We start from the raw sequence: 21,971 nt of genomic DNA, 5'->3' as shown, positions 1-21,971 counted from the left end.
TGTGCCACCATCAAGAGAGGTTAAGGCAGCGGTTCTCAAACTCTCAAAAAGTTCCTGCCCCGCTGTAAGTCCTTGCTGGGGAGGGGGAGGCAGCAATGTGATCACCAGGATCAAGTTGCTTTGGAGGGGCGCAGGGGCTTGCTGAGACTTACCCAGGGGTATGGGGAGCGCGGTTGTTCCACTTTCACTTCTGACAAGCTGGGGAGCCCTGCAGATACTCATGCATGGCTCCCACACTCCAGGAAGGTTGCTGCAGGGACTGGTGAGTGCATCCCAGTCCCTGCAGCCCCCCTTAGCGACGCAATCTTGGGGATTGTGTCGCTGTCTCCTCCCTGCCTCCTCGCTGCCCCTGCTCCTTAAGGGGCAGACGCCAGGGCCTTCAGGCTGGGGCATCAGAATGCCCCAGTTTGAAAACCACTGTACTATAGGATTCTGCATCTCTCCAGGGAGCCACAATTCAGTTTGGGAACCACTGATCTAGTCTAAACGCTCTCCAGCAAAGCAGAAGCCTATATAAGAATATAAAATGTTCTGCCCTGACCTGCAAGCCTAGGCCAGGGCATGCCTATCCATGAGATTGACTGAGACAGTTGCCTCAGACAGCAGACTGGCAGAGAGCACACACCTCATCCACCCACTTGCCTCCATTGCTCCTCTTTGTCCTCTCACTCCCTGAATTGGAACAGGCAGAGCTGAAAAGGAAGTGTAGAAGTATTGTGGGCTAGAGTAGTGATTTTCAACGGTTGTGCAGCAGTTGGTGTACCATGAATGGTCCATAGGCATGCCACAGGAGTTTGGCAGAGAGTAATTGATTTAGTAGGGCAACTGGAGCTCCCCACTGGCAGAGCAGTGTGCCTTGTCTAGTGTCAAAAAACTGATAGTGTGCCCTGAAAATTTTGGCTCATTGTCAGTGTGCCATGAGCTGTAAAAGGTTGAATATCGCTGGGCTAGAGCATTGGAGTGCAGACAATCTTTCACTACAAGTACTGAGAGTTCAGGGGGGGCCAGCTGGGGGGGCCCTCTAACAGGTGCAAGCTCTCAGCCAATACCCCACCTGACTGACCCCTGATGCCACATCCAAGTATAATGAGATAATGGGACTGAGATTTTTCACTTTAAATCACTAGTATCCAACCCATGGTTTGCAGACCACAGGTGATCTACAAGACCCTGAGAAGTGGACCACAAAGTCTAAGAAAAAAATCACCTTTGGTAACTTCCAGCATCTTGCTGAGTGAGTGCTTCCCCATGGACCATCAAAGAGGGTGGAGAATGGACTGCCTGCAGCCACAGCTGGTACTTCCAATGCCTTGCCAACCGAGTGCTCCCCCACAGACCACCAGAGAGGGTGGAGAGCAGACCGTTTGCAACTGGCAACAAAAGCAGTACCCCGCAAATCTTCTCTATAAAGAATAAATCTCTAATAAATCTTCTCTAATTATTGCACATTTAATTGTATTTTTTTTTATATGCAGGGGATTTGGAGCTGCATGTGGTCCACGACGATTCCAACTTTTGCCTCAGTGGTTCATGGGCTTCTAAAGGTTGGGAACCACTTGTTTAAATAGAAGAAAATCTTTCATATAAAATATAACTGTGTGTGATCCTGGGTCTGGCAAACAAGTGCTAGATCCAGGCAGAGTTCTTTTTTTAACTTTTAGTGCTAAAAGTGCTAGAGAACTGTATTTTTTTTAGGTTCCAGTGTTCTCAGCTCATGTTCTTTTTTAGGTTACAGCATGCTAGGCACACTAGAATTTTTCCAGGTGAGCTCGGAGCTAGAAAAGATGGCTGCTGCTATGCTTACATCACTTCCTCTTATTTTTCTATCTAACAAATGTAGGAACCTGTCAAAAACATGGTGGCCCCAACAGTGTATGGAGTTTATGGAGATAACATGTCGACCTCCATAACATTTATTTCAAACATTGAGAGTAATTGTTTTTCAAAAGATAAAGAACACAGAATGCACTGTAACCAATGCACTGTAAAGCCAGCAGGGAATCAATCAAACCAACTTTGAAAAGAAAGCATTCTTAGTCATTTTGGAAAATGGGTACAAAGCAGCAACACAGTTCCTCCAGTAAAAAAATGAGATTCGACAAGCATTTAAGAGAGCTCATGCAGTTTGCTATCTCCTGCATTTTTTCTAAAGGGCATAGGAGGCCATAAGAGGACAAAGATTGCCATTTGTCCTCAGAATGGCTTCAGTAGTGTTCAGAGCAAAGGTGGGTTCCAAAAACTGTGGATTTCAGTATCCACGGTTTTCAGTATGTATGGGGGATCCAGAAATGGAGCCCCCATGGATAAAAAGGCTCCACCTGTACTGTTAAACACATTTCCACGTTAACACCTTAACTGAAGCAAATGGGAAAAGATTATAATCATAGATGGGAGTAGAGGGCAAGAACTCTGTCAACTACCATGGATGACAATATCCACATGGAACTGAAATCAGACTATCATTAAAGTATCAAAGTCATGTGACAAAAGTAATATTTGTTTAGGCTCTTTTGAGGGAAAGTCAATAAGTTCACTGACTAGACTCTCTCACATTCACATCTCCAATGTATATATATTGGAACCCATTACTGCCCTAATTATGTACCAAACCAGTGAGGTGCACTAATTATATCAATTATGCAATGGGAGGATGGACCCATATAACCCATATTTTTACAATTTAGCAGCTAGGACAATTTCATGAACCTTGGCCTAGCAAATCTGAAAGTTTTAAACCATATGAGGTGCTGAATACACATGTCTATTTTTACTATCCAGTTCCTTAAATGAAAATATAACTCACATTGTTCAACCTTTTGCAGTCTGATGGCACAGTGAGCATTTGATTGCCACAGCTAAGGTTCATGAAGCCTTCCATTGAATCCATCAGTTAATCTCTTTGACAGTAATCATCTTGACCTTTATAATTCAACTTTTCTGATAGATTGATTGTTGGCCTTTCCTCTTCAGCTCAGGCTACATTCTCTTCTTAGTGTTCTAAGCAAAGATGGTGGGGTTCTTTCTGCAATTGTCTTTGGTGTTTATTTATCATGAAAAGATATTTCCATGGCTGTTCCGAATACACAAGTTTCACTTTGTTGCTGAGGCTCCCTGTGAGCTGGGGACTGCTCATCTGATAAGAAGTCAGCTCCACAGAAAAACAGACATAACCAGAGGGCAGCTTTCAGAGCTACTGGTTCCACAAAAGAAGGTGTTTGACAAGTTCAGCCACTGGCATTACACTGGCGATTTTCAGTTGTGACAGCAGTTCAGCTGGAATTGCACACAACATGGCATTTGACAGGAAAGTCTGACATGAGCAATAGTGTCTTTTAAAGTCTGCTTCTCTTCTAACTCACTAGGGGTATAACATATTGAGCTCTAGATCAAAGGAAGTAGGATTTGCATAGGAGTAATATTTGATGGTTGCGGCTATTATGTGAAATGTGTCCTTAGCATTTCCATGCTTCTTCTTTAAACATAAATAGCAGTCATCCTGTTCTAGACCGAGACCATGGTATGGGGAAGGAGAGCTTTATCCCTTTGCTTTCTGATCCTATGTGTATTCTAGTTGCATTTTGCCTTTGTTCTTAATCAAGGTGCCTAAAAAGGTGGCCACTGTTGTTTTGTTCCAGTCATGTTAAAGTTATTCTGTGCTTACAATCACATTCTACAAGACATTCGGTATTAACAAATATGATTTCTCTGACAGACAAAACTAGCATACCTGTTTATTGATTTTGCTTTATTTTTCTATGCGAATTGCAACATGCAAGCTACAGCTCAACAGTGTCAGTCACAGCAACTTCCAAGATTTCCAAAGCTCTGCAGTCTACGTTCACAACTAAAAAGGTTGCTTCAGCAAAGATTACTGTGCTCTTGATTCACATTTTAATTACATTGCTCATACAAGTAGACAATTCCTTCAAATCAACAACTGAAAATAACATATAAAGCTGTACTGGTCTGTGACCGTAATAAAAGATTCATTCATTCAACATATAAAGCAGTAAAACAGTCAGCACCAGCCTTAAAAGGTGCTCCAGCAACACAATAAGTAGCACCCTGCTGGAAGCCTTCTCACTCGGGCCTGTGGAGTCACAGCTGCCCACTGCCAAACATTAGGTGGTAGGGGTGGGGGAAGATGGAACAGGGCAATGGAGGGCAAAGCGATGCTGCGATGGGGGCAGGGGAAGTCCGCAGGGCTCCGGGAAGGGGTGGGTTCAATGGTAGTGGAAGATGCCAAATCCTAACCCCCGTCCTCGAACTGATCCACTGAAGTGGGTCCATGCAGACCTGCGCCAGCTATTTAGTTAGCTCAGGTCTGAGTCGACCCCCTGAGTCATGGAGGCTCACCGCCAGGTGAGGGAATAATGATTCCCTGACCCAGAGGAGAGCTCTGCATCTTTCCTTCCCCCCCCCATTAGCCATTTTGGCGCTGCTGCATTGGCGTGAGGAAGAGTAGGATTGGGCTCTAAGATTATACAGTGGGCCCTCCATATCCATAGATTCAGAACCCACGGATGGACCCACTGAAGACGACCGGAACCTTGTCTGGGAGGCTTTCTGAGGCCACAGAGGCTGTGTGCTACTGCTGGGTCTGGGAACAAATTCGTCATGGATGCCAAGGACCCACCTGTGTATTATTTTACTAGAAACCAAGCAAAATTCTTAGGAAACCGGAGGGCACTCTGAACTCCTGTAATATATACTGCATATAACTTCTTGTTATTTCCCTTCAGTTTCAATATGTACCACTCCCCTCATCTGTTCCTAGATCATCTTGGATACTGTTTTTAAAATCTGGTGTCCCACTAGCTCCTAAAAATGTCACAGTTGGGTGAGTCTGCAGTCAGGTTGTAAATATCATAAACTATGCATCATTCATTTTTTTAACCGAACTTTAAATTTAGCATCTGTGCATCTCTCCTAGAGCTAAATTAGTACAAGCATCCATTTTCATAAAGAACACTTCACAGCTGCAATGGAAACAGAAGCAGATGAGAATTCACTGGAAACTGCATGATTATTCCTTTTTGGACAAAATCATTGTGTTGTTTGCTTGGTTGTTTTTAACCTTGCCATACTAAGTTACACAAACAATTGCAGAAGTTCTATTTCTAGCTGTGTGAAAGAAAAAAATCTGGGTTTCTGTCATTGCGTCTCTTTAGGTGCTTCACATTAACATCCTGTCAATTCATGTAAGTGGATTTATTTTATGTTAATATATTTTGCATGTAGGCAGCTGCAGCCAAATTGATTTTGAAAGAGAAGGAGAGGGAGAAACAATCATTCAGCATAATCAGTGGTTGTCAAGTTTCAATTTGCTTGAATCATTCTCACAAAAATAGGATGATGTTATGTATTTTTGCTTCCAGCTGTGCATGATTGCTGCGGAACTGTATTTTTACCATTCATCAAAACTATTAATATGTCCCAGAAGAATAGTACACTGAACACAAAGTTAAAACACATATACATATGTATATAGACATAAGTTAAAACATAGATGTAGATAGCTTCTGACACAGATAGTTTCTCAAATCTCACTAGATCTCTTTCTGGTAAATGCATCCCAGCTTCCCTTCCTGAACAAGTTGTTCAGCGCAGTGTCAGGATGCATATGTGGTTCCATACACAACAAAGGTGCAATGTGTGAAGTCTGTTTTTGATACTTAAGGCTCCCAGATATGATCAAGGCAATGATTTTTTTGTAGTCTTCTAGCTGGTAATCATTTCTGTGTTTTTTATAGTCATTTGTTATATCCTTTGAACATGTATGTCCCCTGTTGTTATGTGAAAAATCCACACAAAGCAGAGAAAATTGTATGGCACTCAGTCTAAATATGAAGAAAATGTGAAATGTACAAAATAGACTAATAACATATATGTTTCTCTAATCCCTTTGCTTGAAACACAAATATTATTTGTAACAGTAAATTACTGTGTAACATTTTAGATTGTAATGTAATTTTGAGTCTTCATCGTTATATAGGTATATAACTTTGCAGGGTCATGTACTGGCAACGTAATGGCAGTAGATGCCATTTTGAGACACAGACTGATTCTGTCCTAAGCTAGCGCCTGTCTCCTGTGCACTACCCGGGAAACAGCTGTTGCAAATGTGCTGTAAGGTGGTCAGAGGGGTGGAGGCACCTGTGGAGAGGCCAGCGCAAACGGGCACTGGGCCTTCACACTAGTCGGAGAACCACCAAGAGCCATCAGTTGTAAGTTTCCAGCCAAGTGGCAGGGAGGCTTTCCAGGGTGGGGAAGACAGAGGGAAGGCAACAAGGGGGTGAAACTGGGTGCGGAGAAGGGTGCTACAGGCCTGGGAGAGGGGTGGGGATGGCAAAGGAGGTTGCCACCTCTACCCCCTTCCGTGCTTGAAAGCCCTACATGGGTCTACTGCACCAGCCATTAAGCTGGTCCAGATCTGAGTAGACCCACTGAGGCTGCCGGGACTTGACACATTGAAGGGAACAACTATTCTCTTATTGCAATGAGATGCCTCCCTGGCCCTGCAGGATACAGTAGTGGCCATTTTGGCACCACTGTACTGTGGCGTGGGCAGCCTGGCTAGGATTGGGCTGCCCATGTGCTCCAGACACTTGGTTCCTATGTTATGTGAAAGCACAGATCTGTACAAAATAACAATATTTTGTTATTCAATATCAGAAACAATATCAGGAACAATAGTTTTTACTTCTGCTTTAACATATATAGACTTGTGCTGCAAGAAACCTAAATATGATGAACTTAAGAAATAAGGAAAGTGGAAAGGATGCCTGTTTGCAGGCCTTTAGGGATTGTACAGACAATCATTTTGGGAGAGGAAGCGTGTCTCTAAGCACGTGCTGAGCACCTCTCCTCGCTGCTTAGGAATTACAATCGGCTCCCACACAGGGGCTTCCAGCAAAAGTGTGTGATTTCTAGGCAGACCTAGCTTCAGCAGTTCTAAGTTGAGCAATGCTTGAATGTCATGAAGGATAAAAGGGAAGGTAAAAACATAATGCTAAGGTTTTGTCTCTTCTCCCTCCGTGTCTCTAGGAAGAACAGAAGAGGCAAATGTTTACACATAGCAGCTGGAGCTTGGATGTGTATTTCTCCAGATAGATATTCTGAATAGCACTGATAAGCTTTTCAGTAAAGAGACTAGAAAGGAACAGCCCATCATTCCTCTTCACAAACAACTGATTGGCAGCATTCAGAATATCTAACCAGGGTTATGTACACACAGTTGATTTAGCTGAGAAACTGTGTGCCCATCAGTCATTTGCATGTACGAGTCCCACTCAGCTGAGAGCAGACGCCATTTGTTATAGGACATTATCCTGTTCTATGAAAATGAAAAATTTGCACCTGTAATTGCTAAAGCAGCAAATAAGGCACTACTGGTAGCTAAAATCCATCATGAGCCATTTGGAACAGAATGGAGTGTTAATGATCACCAAATCTCTTGGCAGTATGAGAATTCATCCAGCACTGTAGAATCCAAAGCAATGCCCAGTCCTGAAAATTATCACCCACTTCTTCCCAATTCTCCCCTGCTGCTCTCTCTCTCTCTCTCTCTCTCTCTCTCTCTCTCTCTCTCAAAGCTCTGGATTGACCTACTTTAAAATATGATCAGAATGAAAGAACATCGCAATCACTCACCAAGATCACAAATCTAAGGTGCTCTCTTTGGGGAGACAGTCCAGCTATAGTGCATACTGGATAGTGAATACCAGAAACCCACAATAACCTACTACTACAGGACAAACCCAGAAGAGAAAGTAAAAGAATACTTCTGGTGGTCACGTAAAACCACTACAGTTTCCAACTCAAACCATTATAGTTCATCATTAGTGACCTACAGCCCATCCTGGACAATGACATTTCATTATCACAGGGCCTCAGAGGCAGCCTGCGAATGTGAAAAAGCCACATCAAAACCTCAATGGGGGAGCAGTATCTGGCACCACACTGCCAAAGCACAGATTCATGCCTGGTCTGCTCACCATCTCCTGAGCTGCCAGGGCACAATGTCGGAGACAATCCTCAGTTGCGTACAAATCCTCGCAAGGATGAACCAAGTCTTAGGGAAGGGGCCACACCACCAGAAGACAGTGGACTTGTGATGAATGCAGTGGCACAGGAAGAGAACCCTGAGCAAATCTTCAACATGCAAGAAGGAAGGGGTCAAAATCTCCTCTTTGGCTGCTCCTCACAATGAATTTCAGTAGGATTTGGCTGTCAGTCATCTCATGCATCTGGCTTCATCTAAGAACAGTTCTCTACTATGTTTCTTGTATTTGATGCCATTTGGTCCCTCCAGGGTTTGGGATCTAATAAACAATCATTTTTCCTGCCTCAAACACATGAAGTTTACCACCTTCACTCTATAGTCTTTTGATCTCACCTTCAACTCTTTTCTCCTGTTTCTGTATCCCATGTGTATATAGATTCCTGCTCCCCGAGGGTTTACATTTCATGCATCAGATGAAGTAGACTGCAGCACAGGAAAGCTTGTGCTGAAATAAATTGACTTATCTTCTTCAGGCAATGAAGGGGTACTCTCAGGTGACCAGTCAGTTCCCATATTTCTACCTTTTGAGGTCAAATGCACTACCAAAAATGTTGATGGAGAAACTGTAGATGCAAATCAGTATTCTAAATCAATATGTAAATCAGATTTGGGCCCTTTCCAGGGACCAAAATCTTCCCTTGAACAATCAAGCACCTGAAATTACTCTTGTCAGTGGCGTTGCTGGGGAGGGGTGACACACACTAGTGACCAAAATAGCTAAAATTGCAGTTTGTAGGAATAATGCCATAATGCTATATACCATTTGATGCACAATTTACAGCAGAATGTGATACAAAAATGGAGTGAAATATCTCCATTCTGTCAAAAGTTATAGCCAAAAAACCAGAAAACAAAAATGCAGCTGTCTTATGTAACAAATAAGTATGCAGTATTTCCTTAATTCAAAACAGACAAATGAGACTGATTGTTCGAAGAGCCAATGAGATGTTATTATGACACAGCATGGAACCAATAAGCTGTTAGTAAGATGACACCCTGCAGAGTGGTTAAAATTGCGATTTGTAGGAATAATACCATCATGTTATATACTATTCGATGTGTAATTTATAGCAGAATGCAATAAAAAACCACATTGAAATATTTGTGTTCTATCAAGAGGTATAGCCAAAAAACTTGTGGGGTGGGGCAATGGTACATCACCACACCCACCACCCAGGTCATTGCCCCACCCACTGCATGGAAGGAAGTCCATCATGGGGGTCATGCACTGACCACCCGCACTGGGTGACGCTGGCTCTTGTACTTTATATATTCAGTAAACAGCTTTAAAAGATGTAGTCTATTGTAGAGCCTTGTAGTGCCTTAAAGACAAATTTATTTCAGAATTAGTTTCAGAACCAATTTACTGTATTGGTTCAAGCCAATTTATTTCAGAACATCTTTCTTGGATAAAAGTCTTTTTCTGATGGAACATGCATTTGATGAAGTGGACTATGGTCCACAAAAAATGATGTGCAAATTAATTGGTAAGTCTGTAAAGTGCCCAAGACTCCCCTCTCCCCAATAAACAAGAATCAAGATGGTGTGTTGGTTATGAAATTCACTTGGGTTCCTACAGTGCCACATGCTTTCCAGTATTCATTGAATGCAAGCAGCATAAATTGGCTCTGAAATAAGGTTAAACTGGGTCTCATTCTGGCAACGTGAAATAGGGTCAATTTGACTGTTTAAATTTTCAGTCACAGTGTTCTATTATTATCACAACATTTTTCCCATTATCAATAATTTGTTACTTAATGCCAACATTAAACTATCGAACACATTCATAGAACCCAATTTTATTTTTCTGTGTAAAGCAGGCACGGTTGTCCCTTTCTCACTTCAAGTCCACTTCCATTCACCCACTCTAGTCCCTTCTGGTCTCTGCAAAATACATTTCTCTAGCTGCTAGGCAACCTGAGTGTACAATAATGCTGTTGCCATCTGTTAATGAGTTGCTCTAAGTTACCCATTTAATTTTTTTAATGAGAAAACACCTCTGTCTGCAATTAGAATGGCTTTCCTTCCAGATCTGTAATTAATATCTTTGGGAACAGTGTGTCAGAAGGCTTCCAGTTTAGAGACAAAGGGAGATAATAAAATACTGTATAAGCCAATATGCAAAGAGCTGCTTAGGCTCACACACAAGGGGAAGTATTAGCCTATAGAATGTTTGACTCTTTTACATCTGAAATTACCTTTAATATTTTAAAAGCAATTTTGCATGTGTCATGGGGGGGCTGCTGCTTGAAAAAAAACAAATCTAAAGTCCCCCCTCTGGGATAGTTTCACAGAACTACATTAGTTTCACATTCCATTAGATATTGGTCACAGTTTTGAAGGTTTATTATACATCCTTTTAAATATGCAAGTGTTGGAAATGGTCATGATGCACAAAGAACTTCTAAGAGCAGTGTTATTAAGAAATAAAAAAGGAAATAATGTCAGTCAGTCAAGAGACTGAATATTTGAATTCAGAATATACTTATTCATTTCCTTTAAACCAATTCACCTTCATAAATCACAGTATGTTAACAAAGCACAACATTTTAAAAGCATGGACATATTCTGCACTACATTTTTTTTAAATTCCTTTTTGAGGCAGAACTGACATGTTTTACACAGTTAGCTGGGAGACCACTGTGGCTTTCAGTACAATCGAGGCTTTTGAAGTGCTATTAAAAGCCATTTCCACCCAGTGTTGCATATATGCAACAGGGACAGAATGAGCCTGAGGAGAAGTCAAACTTAAATGCAAATCTTTTAAGTAAGTAGAACAATTAGTGGATTCAAAATAAAACGAAAAAAACCTCATGACTGTATGCTCTTTTAGTTGTTTCATCTTGTCCTTTAATTATTACAAACAACTTCGACAAAGAAATCGTCCAAAAATGTTGAAATCATCATCATGGGTTTGGATAAAATGAAATATTCCCTCCATTGGAGTACAACTGCCCTGGGCCACATGAGGAATATACAGTGCAGTTGGATAATCAAGAGTTCCACATATAGACATTAACGAGGATTGTACAGAATATTATATGTAATAATAAGCAGCATGATTAAATTAATCTCTTGCAACCTTCACAAATATCCACTTCCCTGTAGATGGGTGGTAAAGGGGATACAGATTAATTTATACATCATAAAATGTAAAGGTATGCAAACTATGGATGCGGGAATCTGAAGGACTAATATTAGTCCATATTCTGTATACCTTATTCTTATATTAGTCCATACAGATGGGACCTTGGTATTTACTGATTTGGCACCCACTGATTTGACTCACCACTGATACCGGGGTCCACCTTTAAATGCCTTGTAGCAAGTGGGAAAAAAATACCAAAATCCCATTTCCTACCTTTGCTGGTTGCAAGCTTCTTGGGGTTAAAGATAGTTTTAAAGACCCACTTCTAGGTTTCTTGCTCCTACATTCTCGCCCCAGAATGCATTGGTTTTATTTATTTAGCGTATGGCATATAATACATGGGCTTATATATCAGACTAGATCAAATGTCAATGTCCAGTTCATGCAGCCATTCAAGGACAGAGTAACCTTCATAGAAAAAAAAATGCATTGGTATAGATGCTGTATGGCATTCAGCCACTAGATGGGGTGAATAATGGAATCTAATGGAATTACTCACTTCATCTAGTGGCTGAATACTGGATAGTGTCTATATCAGTGGTTCTCACATGTTTAGCACTGGAACCCACTTTTTAGATTGAGAATATGTCAGAACCCACCGGAAGTGATGTCATGACCAGAAGTGATGTCATCAAGCAGGAAAAATGTTAACAATCCTAGGCTGCAATCCTACAGACACTTACCCAGAAGTAAGTTCCATTTGCTATCATTAAGAGAATATACATAGTAGCTTGTTAAAGTACAGGACTGTAACATTTCCCAAAATGCAGTCACTTACCAGGGTAGGATCAAGTCGAATATATTAAAAATAAGATATTGAAATGAATGGGGACCCACCTGAAATTGGCTCACGACCCACCTAGTGGGTCCCGACCCACAGTTTGAGAAACACTGGTCTATATCTTATTACAAGGCATTTAAAGGTGGACTCTGGTATCCATTCATTTCGGTCTCCACTGATTTTGGAATCCACTGAGAGTTCCAGAACAGAACTCCAGAAGATACCGAGGTCCCACCTATATTCTGTAGTCCATATTCAAGCATATTTTGTACTACACTAAGGTCTGCTGAGGAAGCCCTTTTGCGCATTCCACATATGCCTGAAGTGAAATTGGAGGAGATGCATAACAAGGCTCTCTTAGTGGTGACCCCTTCTTTAGGGGTGAAGGTGACACTCCCCTGGAGAGATACTTTGTGCTCATTCATCTTTTTGTTGTGTTGTGCTTTGAAGACTCGCTTAGGGTGCAATCCAAATAGCAACTTGAATTGGTGCAGGACCCCTGCACCGGCTCTAGAGTATCACAAACATGCTGTCGAACAAACATGCTGTTTGCATCAACTCGGGAGTTGGACGTGCCAGCACAGAGGCCTGTGTTGGTTTGGCAGAACCGAGTATCTCATAGGGCAGCTGGGGCTCAACACGGGGTAAGGGGAAGAATATCCCTTTACTTGAAGGGTTGAAGGGTCCAGCAGTAGAGCACTCACTTTGCATGCAAAAGGTCTCCCCTTCCATTTTATTCAAACTTTGACTTACATCTCTAGTTTAAAATGATCAGGTAGCAGATGAAGAGAAAGGCCTCTCATCTGTAGGCCTGAGACCCTGAAGAGATGCTGTAGGTCAATGTGAACAATGACATGGCTAGACTAATGGTCTGATTGAGTATACAGGAGCTTCATATGTTCATATAGAGTTTTTGGAGACCAACTGGAAAATAATGGTGACAATCATGGTATCCAATGTGGATGCAGCCAAGCGCCTGCTGAAGTCAATTACACATTACTTATTTAACTTGAAGTCTCTTTCATTTTTCTTCCCCTCACAAAGAAGTGATAGAGCTCAGCAGATATCACAACTAGCTTCGGGTTTTGATTTTTGAACAGAGGCTAGATGAATGTAGTAGGGTGCTTGTATAGCAAGAAAAGGTGGCTGAATTAGAGCTAGGGTTCTGATGTGCCTGAAGACAGCTGTTTCTCCAGTTGTGCATAAGGCTGAGCTCCAGGAAATGCAGCCAGTCCTCTGATTCCAAGCCTTCTTGTTTGATAAGCTAAGCACAGAGCACACAACCAGTTGCAGTGCCCAAGGATGGTTGGAGGAACTGGAGGGGTGCTTAACAAACAACAGAACAAACTGTGCTGGACAGAAGGCCACATACAAATAGATCATCTCTATTTGCTTAGGAAGAGGATGAGACCACTGAGGTGGCAGTAGCTAAAGGGAGGATGTCTCTGAGGAGGAGAGGGCCAGAGGAGAAGAGTTAAAAAGGAATGCAGTACACCAGCACAATGTATATTGCTGTCTCAAGACTGAGGCAATGTGCACACATCAGAACTGCGGTCTCAGAGACCATGCTGCCCTATAGTTGGCTGCTCAAGTTGTATGCCTGGATGAGTGTGCTTGGAAAGGGACCAATCAGTAAAGCAATGTAAGGACAAATTAGTAAAATAACATAGGGACCAACTGGCAAGTTGACATAATTTTATGCTTTCTAGTATCCAAAATAACAATTCTTTATAAGGTCAGCATTTGTGTCTCTCAAGACTTATTCCCAAACAGCATCTAGAAACCTCACGGTAAGATTCCTCAGCCAGACTGGAACTTGATCACACGGGGACTAGCTTTGCCAAATTTTGCACACAACAGGGCCCACCAACCACATTTCTATTCCCCAAACCAATTGGATGACATAAAATTGGATCCTGAGAAGCACTAAGTAGCTTGTGCAAGGGAACTTTTCTGTCTTCCCTCACAGCTACAGTCCCCTGCACCCATCCAAGAGGTGGACAATCTTCTGGAACAATATGGGATATATGGGACAGTGGGAGAGGCATCTTGCACAGTAAGATTTAGGGCCCAATCCTATCAAAATTTCCAGTGCTGGTGCAGCCATGCCAGTGGGGCATGCACTGCATCCTGTGGTGGGGAGGAAGTCACAGAGGCCTGCTCAAGTTTTGGCAACAGTTGTTCCCTTACCTCGGGGCTGCATTACAGCTCCACTGGTGCTGAAAAGTTGGATACCATTGGGCCCTCAGTCCACAGATTTTGGAATAGCACAGTAATGAGTACTCCATCAAATATAATGCAGATGAAAGAAGGAAGAGAACTGGCAGATAAATTTGTAGCAAATTTATAATTATTTCTTCATTTTTTGGAATGACAGATTCAATGACAATCATATTCCATTTACATTCTTGAATTGGTTTAAGAACTGAGTGGATTTTATATTAAAAACTCACAAAATAAGAAACTTGTTTAGATCACAATCTGCATTAAGACATTGTCCATCATGTTTCTTTATTTGCAGATCTGTGACACAAATGGGTGCATGCCATATCTTATCCCTCTTTCCAGATCCACCAACATGGACTTGCACCAGTGATCCAGTAGGCACAGGTCTAAGTAGACCATTGCCATGGCTAAGGTTTTCCCCAGGGCAAGAGAAGAAATGTCCCTTTACCTTGAATAGACCTCCAAACTGCAAAATTCCCCCTATATAGCTGGGATACAGCACAAGTTGTACTGCTGCTGTACTGTACCCCTGCTAACTGGGTAAGAGGCACTTTTTAAGTGGGTGCTCTTCTTTCATTTAGTGGGGGGGGGGAGAGTAACTGGCCCTCCTCACCCCAGCACTGTCTTTTCTAGTGGCTGTCTGCTGGAGTTCTTTTCCATCCTTTTAGATTGTGAGCCCTTTTGGGACAGGGAGCCATTAATTGTTTGTTTGATTTTCTCTGTAAACCACTTTGTGAACTTCCCGTTGAAAAGCCGTATATAAATACTGTTAATAATAATAATAATAATAATAATAATAATAATAATAATAATAATAATAATAATAATAATAATAATAATATTATAACAATACTGGTCCTGCTGCATCAGCATAGGGGAATTTCAATAGGACTGGGCTCTAAGTCAGCTAGCACAGTATTATCTCCTTTGGTTAGCAGTGGTTCTCCCACTGATCAGGTAGGGATCTTTTCCATCACCTGTCCCTTTTAACTGAACTGCTGGTGACTGAACCTGGGACCTTCCACATGCAAAGTATATGTGCTACCATTGAGTTAGGGTTGATGGGAGAATCATTTTACCTACTGGTTCTGAAACAGCAGTAGTGGAGCTAGAGGGGGAGGGCAAAATGGTAAGTACTGCAGGCGTCACAATGCACCATGTAAGCATCCCCTCCGACTTGCCACTGGAGCCATTCCAGGAAGCATCGGCAATGTTCAAGTTTGCCAACCAAATGGCATCTCCTGCACATTGCTGTTGTTACCTGGAATAGATCCAATGGTGAATGTGAGGGGCTGCCAACACAGTGCATTGTAGCGCCTGCAGCTCTTGCCATTTTGGCCCCCGTCTAACTACACTACAGAGAAAAAATGGGGCAATGCATTTACCCAAAAGTGTTTTTACATTACGTACAGTATTGGAACAAAATTCCTCTCCATCAACATGGGTGGCCAGTGGATCAAGTTGTGTAAAAAGCCTGTTGCACCATCACATTTCTTATAACTTGTATAAAATCAGACTAGTAATAGATATTTCTCCAGTACTCACCTATTTTCATATTAAAATGTCCTAATGATGAAAAGGAAATTGAAATTAACAATGTTTGAAATTAACAATGTTTGGGCTGATAGGCCATGATCAAGTAAAGCTGTTCTCACCTAGCATTTCGCCTACTACTTTGGTAGGAATTCTCAAAGGACAAAGCTACAGCAAGTAGCTCTTCAAACTATCCAGTATAAAACTAATATTCTGATCTTAAAATCCCAAATATTTATTGTTCTACATTTATATCAAAAGGAGTTCAGTTTTCATGAATGCGCAAACATTTTAGAGTCAATGTTCTTCCTTTCCTCCTTTTCCCATTCCCTCACTGCTTTATTTGAAAGACTAAAAACCCTCACACTCTAGAAAAAAAAATTGTCTGAAAGAAGGATCACTTGAACCTACTTTCAGGAAACACCTCAGCAATAGCTTAGTAGCCAATAAAGCACACTGATAATCATTTCAGGCACATACTTTAAAAAGAACTTACTGCTGAATTTCAAAAGAGAATTGAAAGGTTAAAAATGCAGTCTGTAAAATGTAAACAAAGAAAAATTTGATGAAGAACAACCACATAGTGATCTAGCATCAATAACATCCATGCTTCCCAATATAGCTGAATAGTATTTGGGAATGACTAGTACTTACCCAAATCTGCAGCTTTACCCTTTTATCATTCCTGTAAACAGTTTTCACTTTGAAGTCAATTCCCACTGTGCTGACAAAGGCTGGTGTGAAGGTGTCATCGGCATATCTGAACAGGAAGGAAGTCTTGCCCACGCTGCTGTTGCCAATGATCAGGAGTTTGAACATATAATCAAAATTCTGGTCAGAAGCATCCTTGTGTCCATATCTGGCATCTGTTACGGAAGCCATCTAAGAAAACAAGAGCACCACATTTCTCTGTGTGATTTAACTGATTTAAGATCAGACTGGGCCCTCTGTAATCCACTCTCACATAAGGGTTTTTAACATGAGATCAACACCCTTAAACCATTTCTGCCCAATGTTGCATATATGCAACAGGGACCAAATGTGTACACCTGTGGGCTAGGCAGAAAGGGATTAGGCCAGTGTTTTTCAAACACCTCGTCAGAACTTACTAGGTGGGTTGCGAGCCAATTTCAGGTGGGTCCCCATTCATTTCAATATTTCATTTTTAATATATTCAACTTGATGCTACCATTGTGACTACATTTGGGGAAATGTTACAGACCTGTACCTTTAACAAGCTACTGTGTATATTCTTTTAACAATGACAGTATATGGGAGTTACTCTTGGGTGGGTAGGATTTCAGCCTAGGATTGTGAAAAATTTTCCTTCTTGATGATGTCACTTCCAGTCATGACATCAATTCCAGTGAGTCCTGACTGATTCTCATTCTAAAAAGTGGGTCCCAGTGCTAAATGTGTGAAAACCAATGGGTTAAGCTGACAGCACTGACTATCTGTTTATGACTGTATTCATAAACCTAATCAAGGAACTATATACAAAAGGGGATATATGCTTAATACTCTTTTAATACATCAGGACTTGATCCAGAAGGGAATCTATATATTCCCTATATATAAACCCCTGCTAATTGGGTAAGAGGCACTTTTTCAAGTGGGTGCTCCTTTTTTTAGCAGGGGGAGAGTAACTGGCCCACCTCACCCCAGCACTGTCTGTTCTAGTGGCTGTCTGCTGGTATTCCTTGGCATCTTTTTAGATTGTGAGCCCTTTTGGGACAGGGAGCCATTTAGTTATTTGATTTTTCTCTGTAAACCGCTTTGTGAACATTCAGTTGAAAAGCGGTATATAAATACTGTTAAAAAATATATATATATATAAGAAACCTGCTTCCATGTGCATAACACCTGTGCAAGAGAGGGATACAAGTGAATCGGAAGGGCTCTTTAGATGTATAAATAATACACTGGTATAGATCCTGCAGTCTGTTCCATGTCATGCGCTGATAGAACCCTGATCCAGATATGGTGCATAGAAAAAGAGCTTGCTCTCTTTCAGAAATATTTGAGCTATATTCAGCCCTAGGATTGATTATCCACAGCTAGAACATTTTGATGATTAATTCTGCCTACATTAGGTCTTAATGTGATCAGAACAAACTAGGTTTCATCACTGGAATTCAGCATCATTGGCTAACATTTCATAAATAAGAAAAAAAATAATATATGTTGTGCCAGACCTAGATAGGGCCACCTGGCTTCCAGATTGTATTAATTATTGTATTATTTACTGAACGATGGCTAAAGTAAGAGACTGAGAGCCCAATCCTGGATTCAGTGCACCGTACTGTCACAAATGTGCCTTAAGGCACGTTTATGGGCCCTACCACCGGGCAAACGCTGGTGGTAGCCCAGCTCTGCCCAGTGCCAGACTACCACCAGGTGGTCACAAGGATCACTGAGCAGCGGAGAAGTAAGTAGGGGCATGGGGGGAGGCATTCCGGGGAGGGGAGAGGTGGGCAGAAGGCAGGATGAGGGTGGGGAGGAGGCATTACAGGGAGGGGGGAAAGGGTGGGGGAAGGCGTGCCAGGGCAGGGACGGACGGACGGAGGGAGGGAGGCAGGAACATTGCTCCACCTGATCCAAAGCCTCCATGTTGGGCTCACTGCCTGACACGGAGGCTTTTGATTCACTGCTGACGTTTTGGTTGGCAGTGAATTGAGTAGCCCCATTGCATGGCTACTCTCTTTACCTGGGGGAAGGAGCCAAAAGTCCCCTTCTCCCGAGGACACATCGGCAGCTGCCCGAAGCACGCAGGATGTAGCGGCAACCATTTTTGGTGCCACCACAGTCACATGCCCCAGGCAGCTCAGGATTGGGCAGTCTAATTATAATCCTGAGTGCAGTAGAAAAATCACTGCTTATACTCTACAAGAAAAGAGATTCTTAGATACTAAACAGATAGCTTTGCAGATTTTCCAAGATATCAAGGTATGCATATGAGAAAAGATCCTAAGAAAGAATTTGTGGGAAGATACTAACTACAGTAGAATTGATTTAAAAGACACTTACAGTGCAATCCTATGCAGGTTTACTCAAAAGTAACTCCCACTAAGTTCAGAAGGACTTACACTCTGAGGTAAATGTATATAGGATGGTAGCATAATCTGTGAAACTTTAGTATAATTGTGGAAAATCTTTCCCATTACAAGTACCACTACCAATTATCTACTCAATTTGAGTTGTAGTCTTGATTTATTTCCTTGTTCATTTCCACATTGTAAAATTCATTGACAGTATAGCAGTTTCCCCCTTTGCCTTGTCAATTTTAGTCTACATGAGCATGGCAAGGTTTATTGCTTATACATTTCTCCCTTAGGAAACACCAACATGCGTTTTAGCAATCTAATAACGTGGTCCAAAATCTATGAGAGTGACTGGGAACAGCTTATTAATATAATAATGTAAACAAAGAACAGGGATTTGCAGTGAGTTAATAATTACCTAATTCAGCAATGGGCTGTATTGAAAGTATCAGGGATACATGGAGACACTGCATGTTTGGAAGGAGAATCTTTTTAAACTCAAGTTAGAATGGAAGTGATTATTTGGTTTTGGATGGCCTAAAGTTGTCATTATGAGCACCTGGCAGTAAATTCCACTGAAATCGAAAGGATCTAAAGTTAGTTCATAAGATATGAACTGGTGTCACATAAAATATGCCCATTATAAATACTGTATGTATTTTCAACTACGTATATCCTATAGGACCCATGCTAGGGAGCCGGAACATAGAAATCTACTAACTTCCCAATCCCACCCCCAATTTTGCTGAAGTATATAGGTACACCATAGAGGTGCATGCTGTATGCTATGGGGGGGGCAATCAAGGCACATGAGAGAAGTAAGGCAAAATATTTTTCCCTTACCTCCATAGGCCTTCTGATGGCCTACGGGTCTCTTAGGACCTATGCCAGTTATATAGCTAGCATAAGTCCAATGAGACCCAAGGGGTAGGTTGGGCAGAAAAATTGGGGATAAGATTTGGCATGAACAACTGTTGCCAGATCACACTCCTCCCTCCCCAGAAACAACCCCGGTTTCTCCCTTGAAATGTCCCGATACTCTCTCTCATGGTCCACTATTCACCTCCACCACCAATGTACCTCCTCTGCGGGTGGTTGGGTGCTCCAGTGGCATACTTGTGCAGTCACCAGCTATTTGAGCTGGCAGCTGCATTGCGCACATCAATGCTGCATCAGCCTTCAGCTGATAGAATGCTAGGTTCTTCAGTGGAAGGCACTCATAGGATTGGGCTTTCAGCTTCAACAGCCAAAAGTACTTTCAGCTTCAACAGTATAATGTTTGAAGTAGTCCACACCCCAAACTCTAAGAATGTACTGTACAAAGGGAAGTGACAGATTAAGCAAGGTCAGAATAAAATGGAGTTCACATACTCACAACCAATGGACCAGACAATTGAAACTGGGAGTTCCACACTACCTGGTTTCATGAGAACATGTAAAGAGCATGGTAAGGGCTTTGTTGGAGTTCCCCCCCCCCCAGCACAGAGGTGGTGGATCCATCAGGCAGCAATCTGGGTTGTGCTGCCCCTGCTGGTAATTCTTATCCTCTACGTCAGGGGTCTCCAAACTTTTTGGCCATAGGGCCACATTAATATCTGGCATGGTGTTGGGGGTTGGAAAAAAATTTAAATATAAAATTTAAATAAATAAAATAAAGATGGAACTTAGATGAGTGAATAAATGAATGAATGGGCTCATTCATTCCACCTCTCTGGCCCTCAGAACACTGTCCAGACACAATCAGAGCCCAGTTCTGGTCATGTTCAGTTGAGTGGGCCAGAGGCTTTCAGGGGACAAGATATTGGCTCTGGGCAGGATAGAGGCTTGCCGTGGGCCGCATCTGGCCCCCAGGCCAGGGTTTGCAGACCCCTGCTCTACATCAATGGTTTTCAACCTTTTTTTTAATCTCATGACACACTGACAAGGTGCTTAAACTGTCAAGGCACACCATCAGTTTTTTGACCACTGACAAGGCACACCATGCTGTTGGTGGGGGACTCACATCCCCCAATGGTCCTACTAATAAATGACCTTCCTCCAAACTACTCCAGCACACCTGCAGACCATTCATGGCACACCAGTGTGCCACAGCACAGTGGTTGAAAATAGCTGCTCTATAGTAAGAATCTTCCACAGTCAACTAAAGTACTGAGTAAAGAGGATTCAGTAGCATCATATGAATTGAAAACATTCACCACATTTAAAGGTCTTTTTAGTAAAGTCAGCCCTAGAGACTGAAATAATCAAATGAATTAGAAATGTTGATTTCAAATCTTCTTTTCAAATGCAACTGGCCAGCATAAATTTGTGTTTGAGGCTGCTTGTGACCATCCAGCAAAAAATGCAAAGTGAGTGATTTTTAGAAAGGACGTTTGATTCCTGCTACCTATGAACTGTTACATTTACAGAGGCTTATGTAAAGTGCTGCAGTTCAGCTCCTGAAGAGAGGAGATAAGTTGAAAGCTACTACCTCAATGTGAAGGGCACACAGAGATTTTGAATACACATCAAAATGCACTGGGCCTTAACAGCAATGCCTGTGTCTATTAAGATAGCAAGCATGCTTGACTCAGACCTGTATTAATAAAACCTAGGGTCAAGATAAGACACTTAGCTGACCAAACTTCAAACCTATGTGGATTCTAAAAAACTTGCTTGAGAGGCCTCTCAACCAATCTGCATACTAAAGGAGACTGTTTTACTCTAAAAGGACAAATGTAAGCATTTAAATACTGCTAGCTAGTGTTCAAAGCACTTCACATTATCCTGATGATTACCATAACCTTGTAAAGTGTTATTATCTCCATTTTCTGTGAGGGAGGAGCTGAAGGGAGTGGCTTGCCTATGACTGGCTAGTGAGTTCATGGTAGATTCAGCTCAGTCTCTTAAACACTATGCTATATCATGTGAAAAGGTTACTAGTGACTCAAACTTATATGGCAGTTCTGCTACCAGAAGATGTGTTCTGGTGGCATAACATACTTTCTGACAGTTGCAAATGCGACAACACTGGAGAATGCAGCCTGACTACAGCTGGAAGTGGAGAGCAGCTGGATTCCTTCAACAATGGATTGGGGATGCCTGCCTCCACAGGTAAGGTCACATAATGGATCAGAGGGGAGGGGGATCGAACATGGCAGGGGGTGGGCAGAATGGAGAGGTTATGGGGTGGGGAGG

The 21,971-nt window shown here is 42.0% G+C and overlaps 1 protein-coding gene across 1 annotated transcript in view; it reads right to left on the bottom strand.

Moving 5' to 3' along the window:
- The window catches only part of RAB3B (RAB3B, member RAS oncogene family), a 67,105-nt gene extending 50,458 nt beyond the window's left edge, over positions 1-16,647 (bottom strand). Inside the window, exon 1 of the mRNA XM_066624902.1 lies at positions 16,408-16,647. Coding sequence (XP_066480999.1) covers positions 16,408-16,635 — 228 coding nt within the window. The 5' untranslated portion in view covers positions 16,636-16,647. The remainder of the gene's footprint in view (positions 1-16,407) is intronic.
- Between the last annotated feature and the right edge of the window lie 5,324 nt (positions 16,648-21,971).

The sequence above is a fragment of the Tiliqua scincoides genome, chromosome 4 (genome assembly GCF_035046505.1).
Source record: "Tiliqua scincoides isolate rTilSci1 chromosome 4, rTilSci1.hap2, whole genome shotgun sequence".
In the NCBI taxonomy this organism is placed as follows: Eukaryota; Metazoa; Chordata; class Lepidosauria; order Squamata; family Scincidae; genus Tiliqua; species Tiliqua scincoides.
This window is presented reverse-complemented; position numbering and strand designations above follow the sequence as displayed.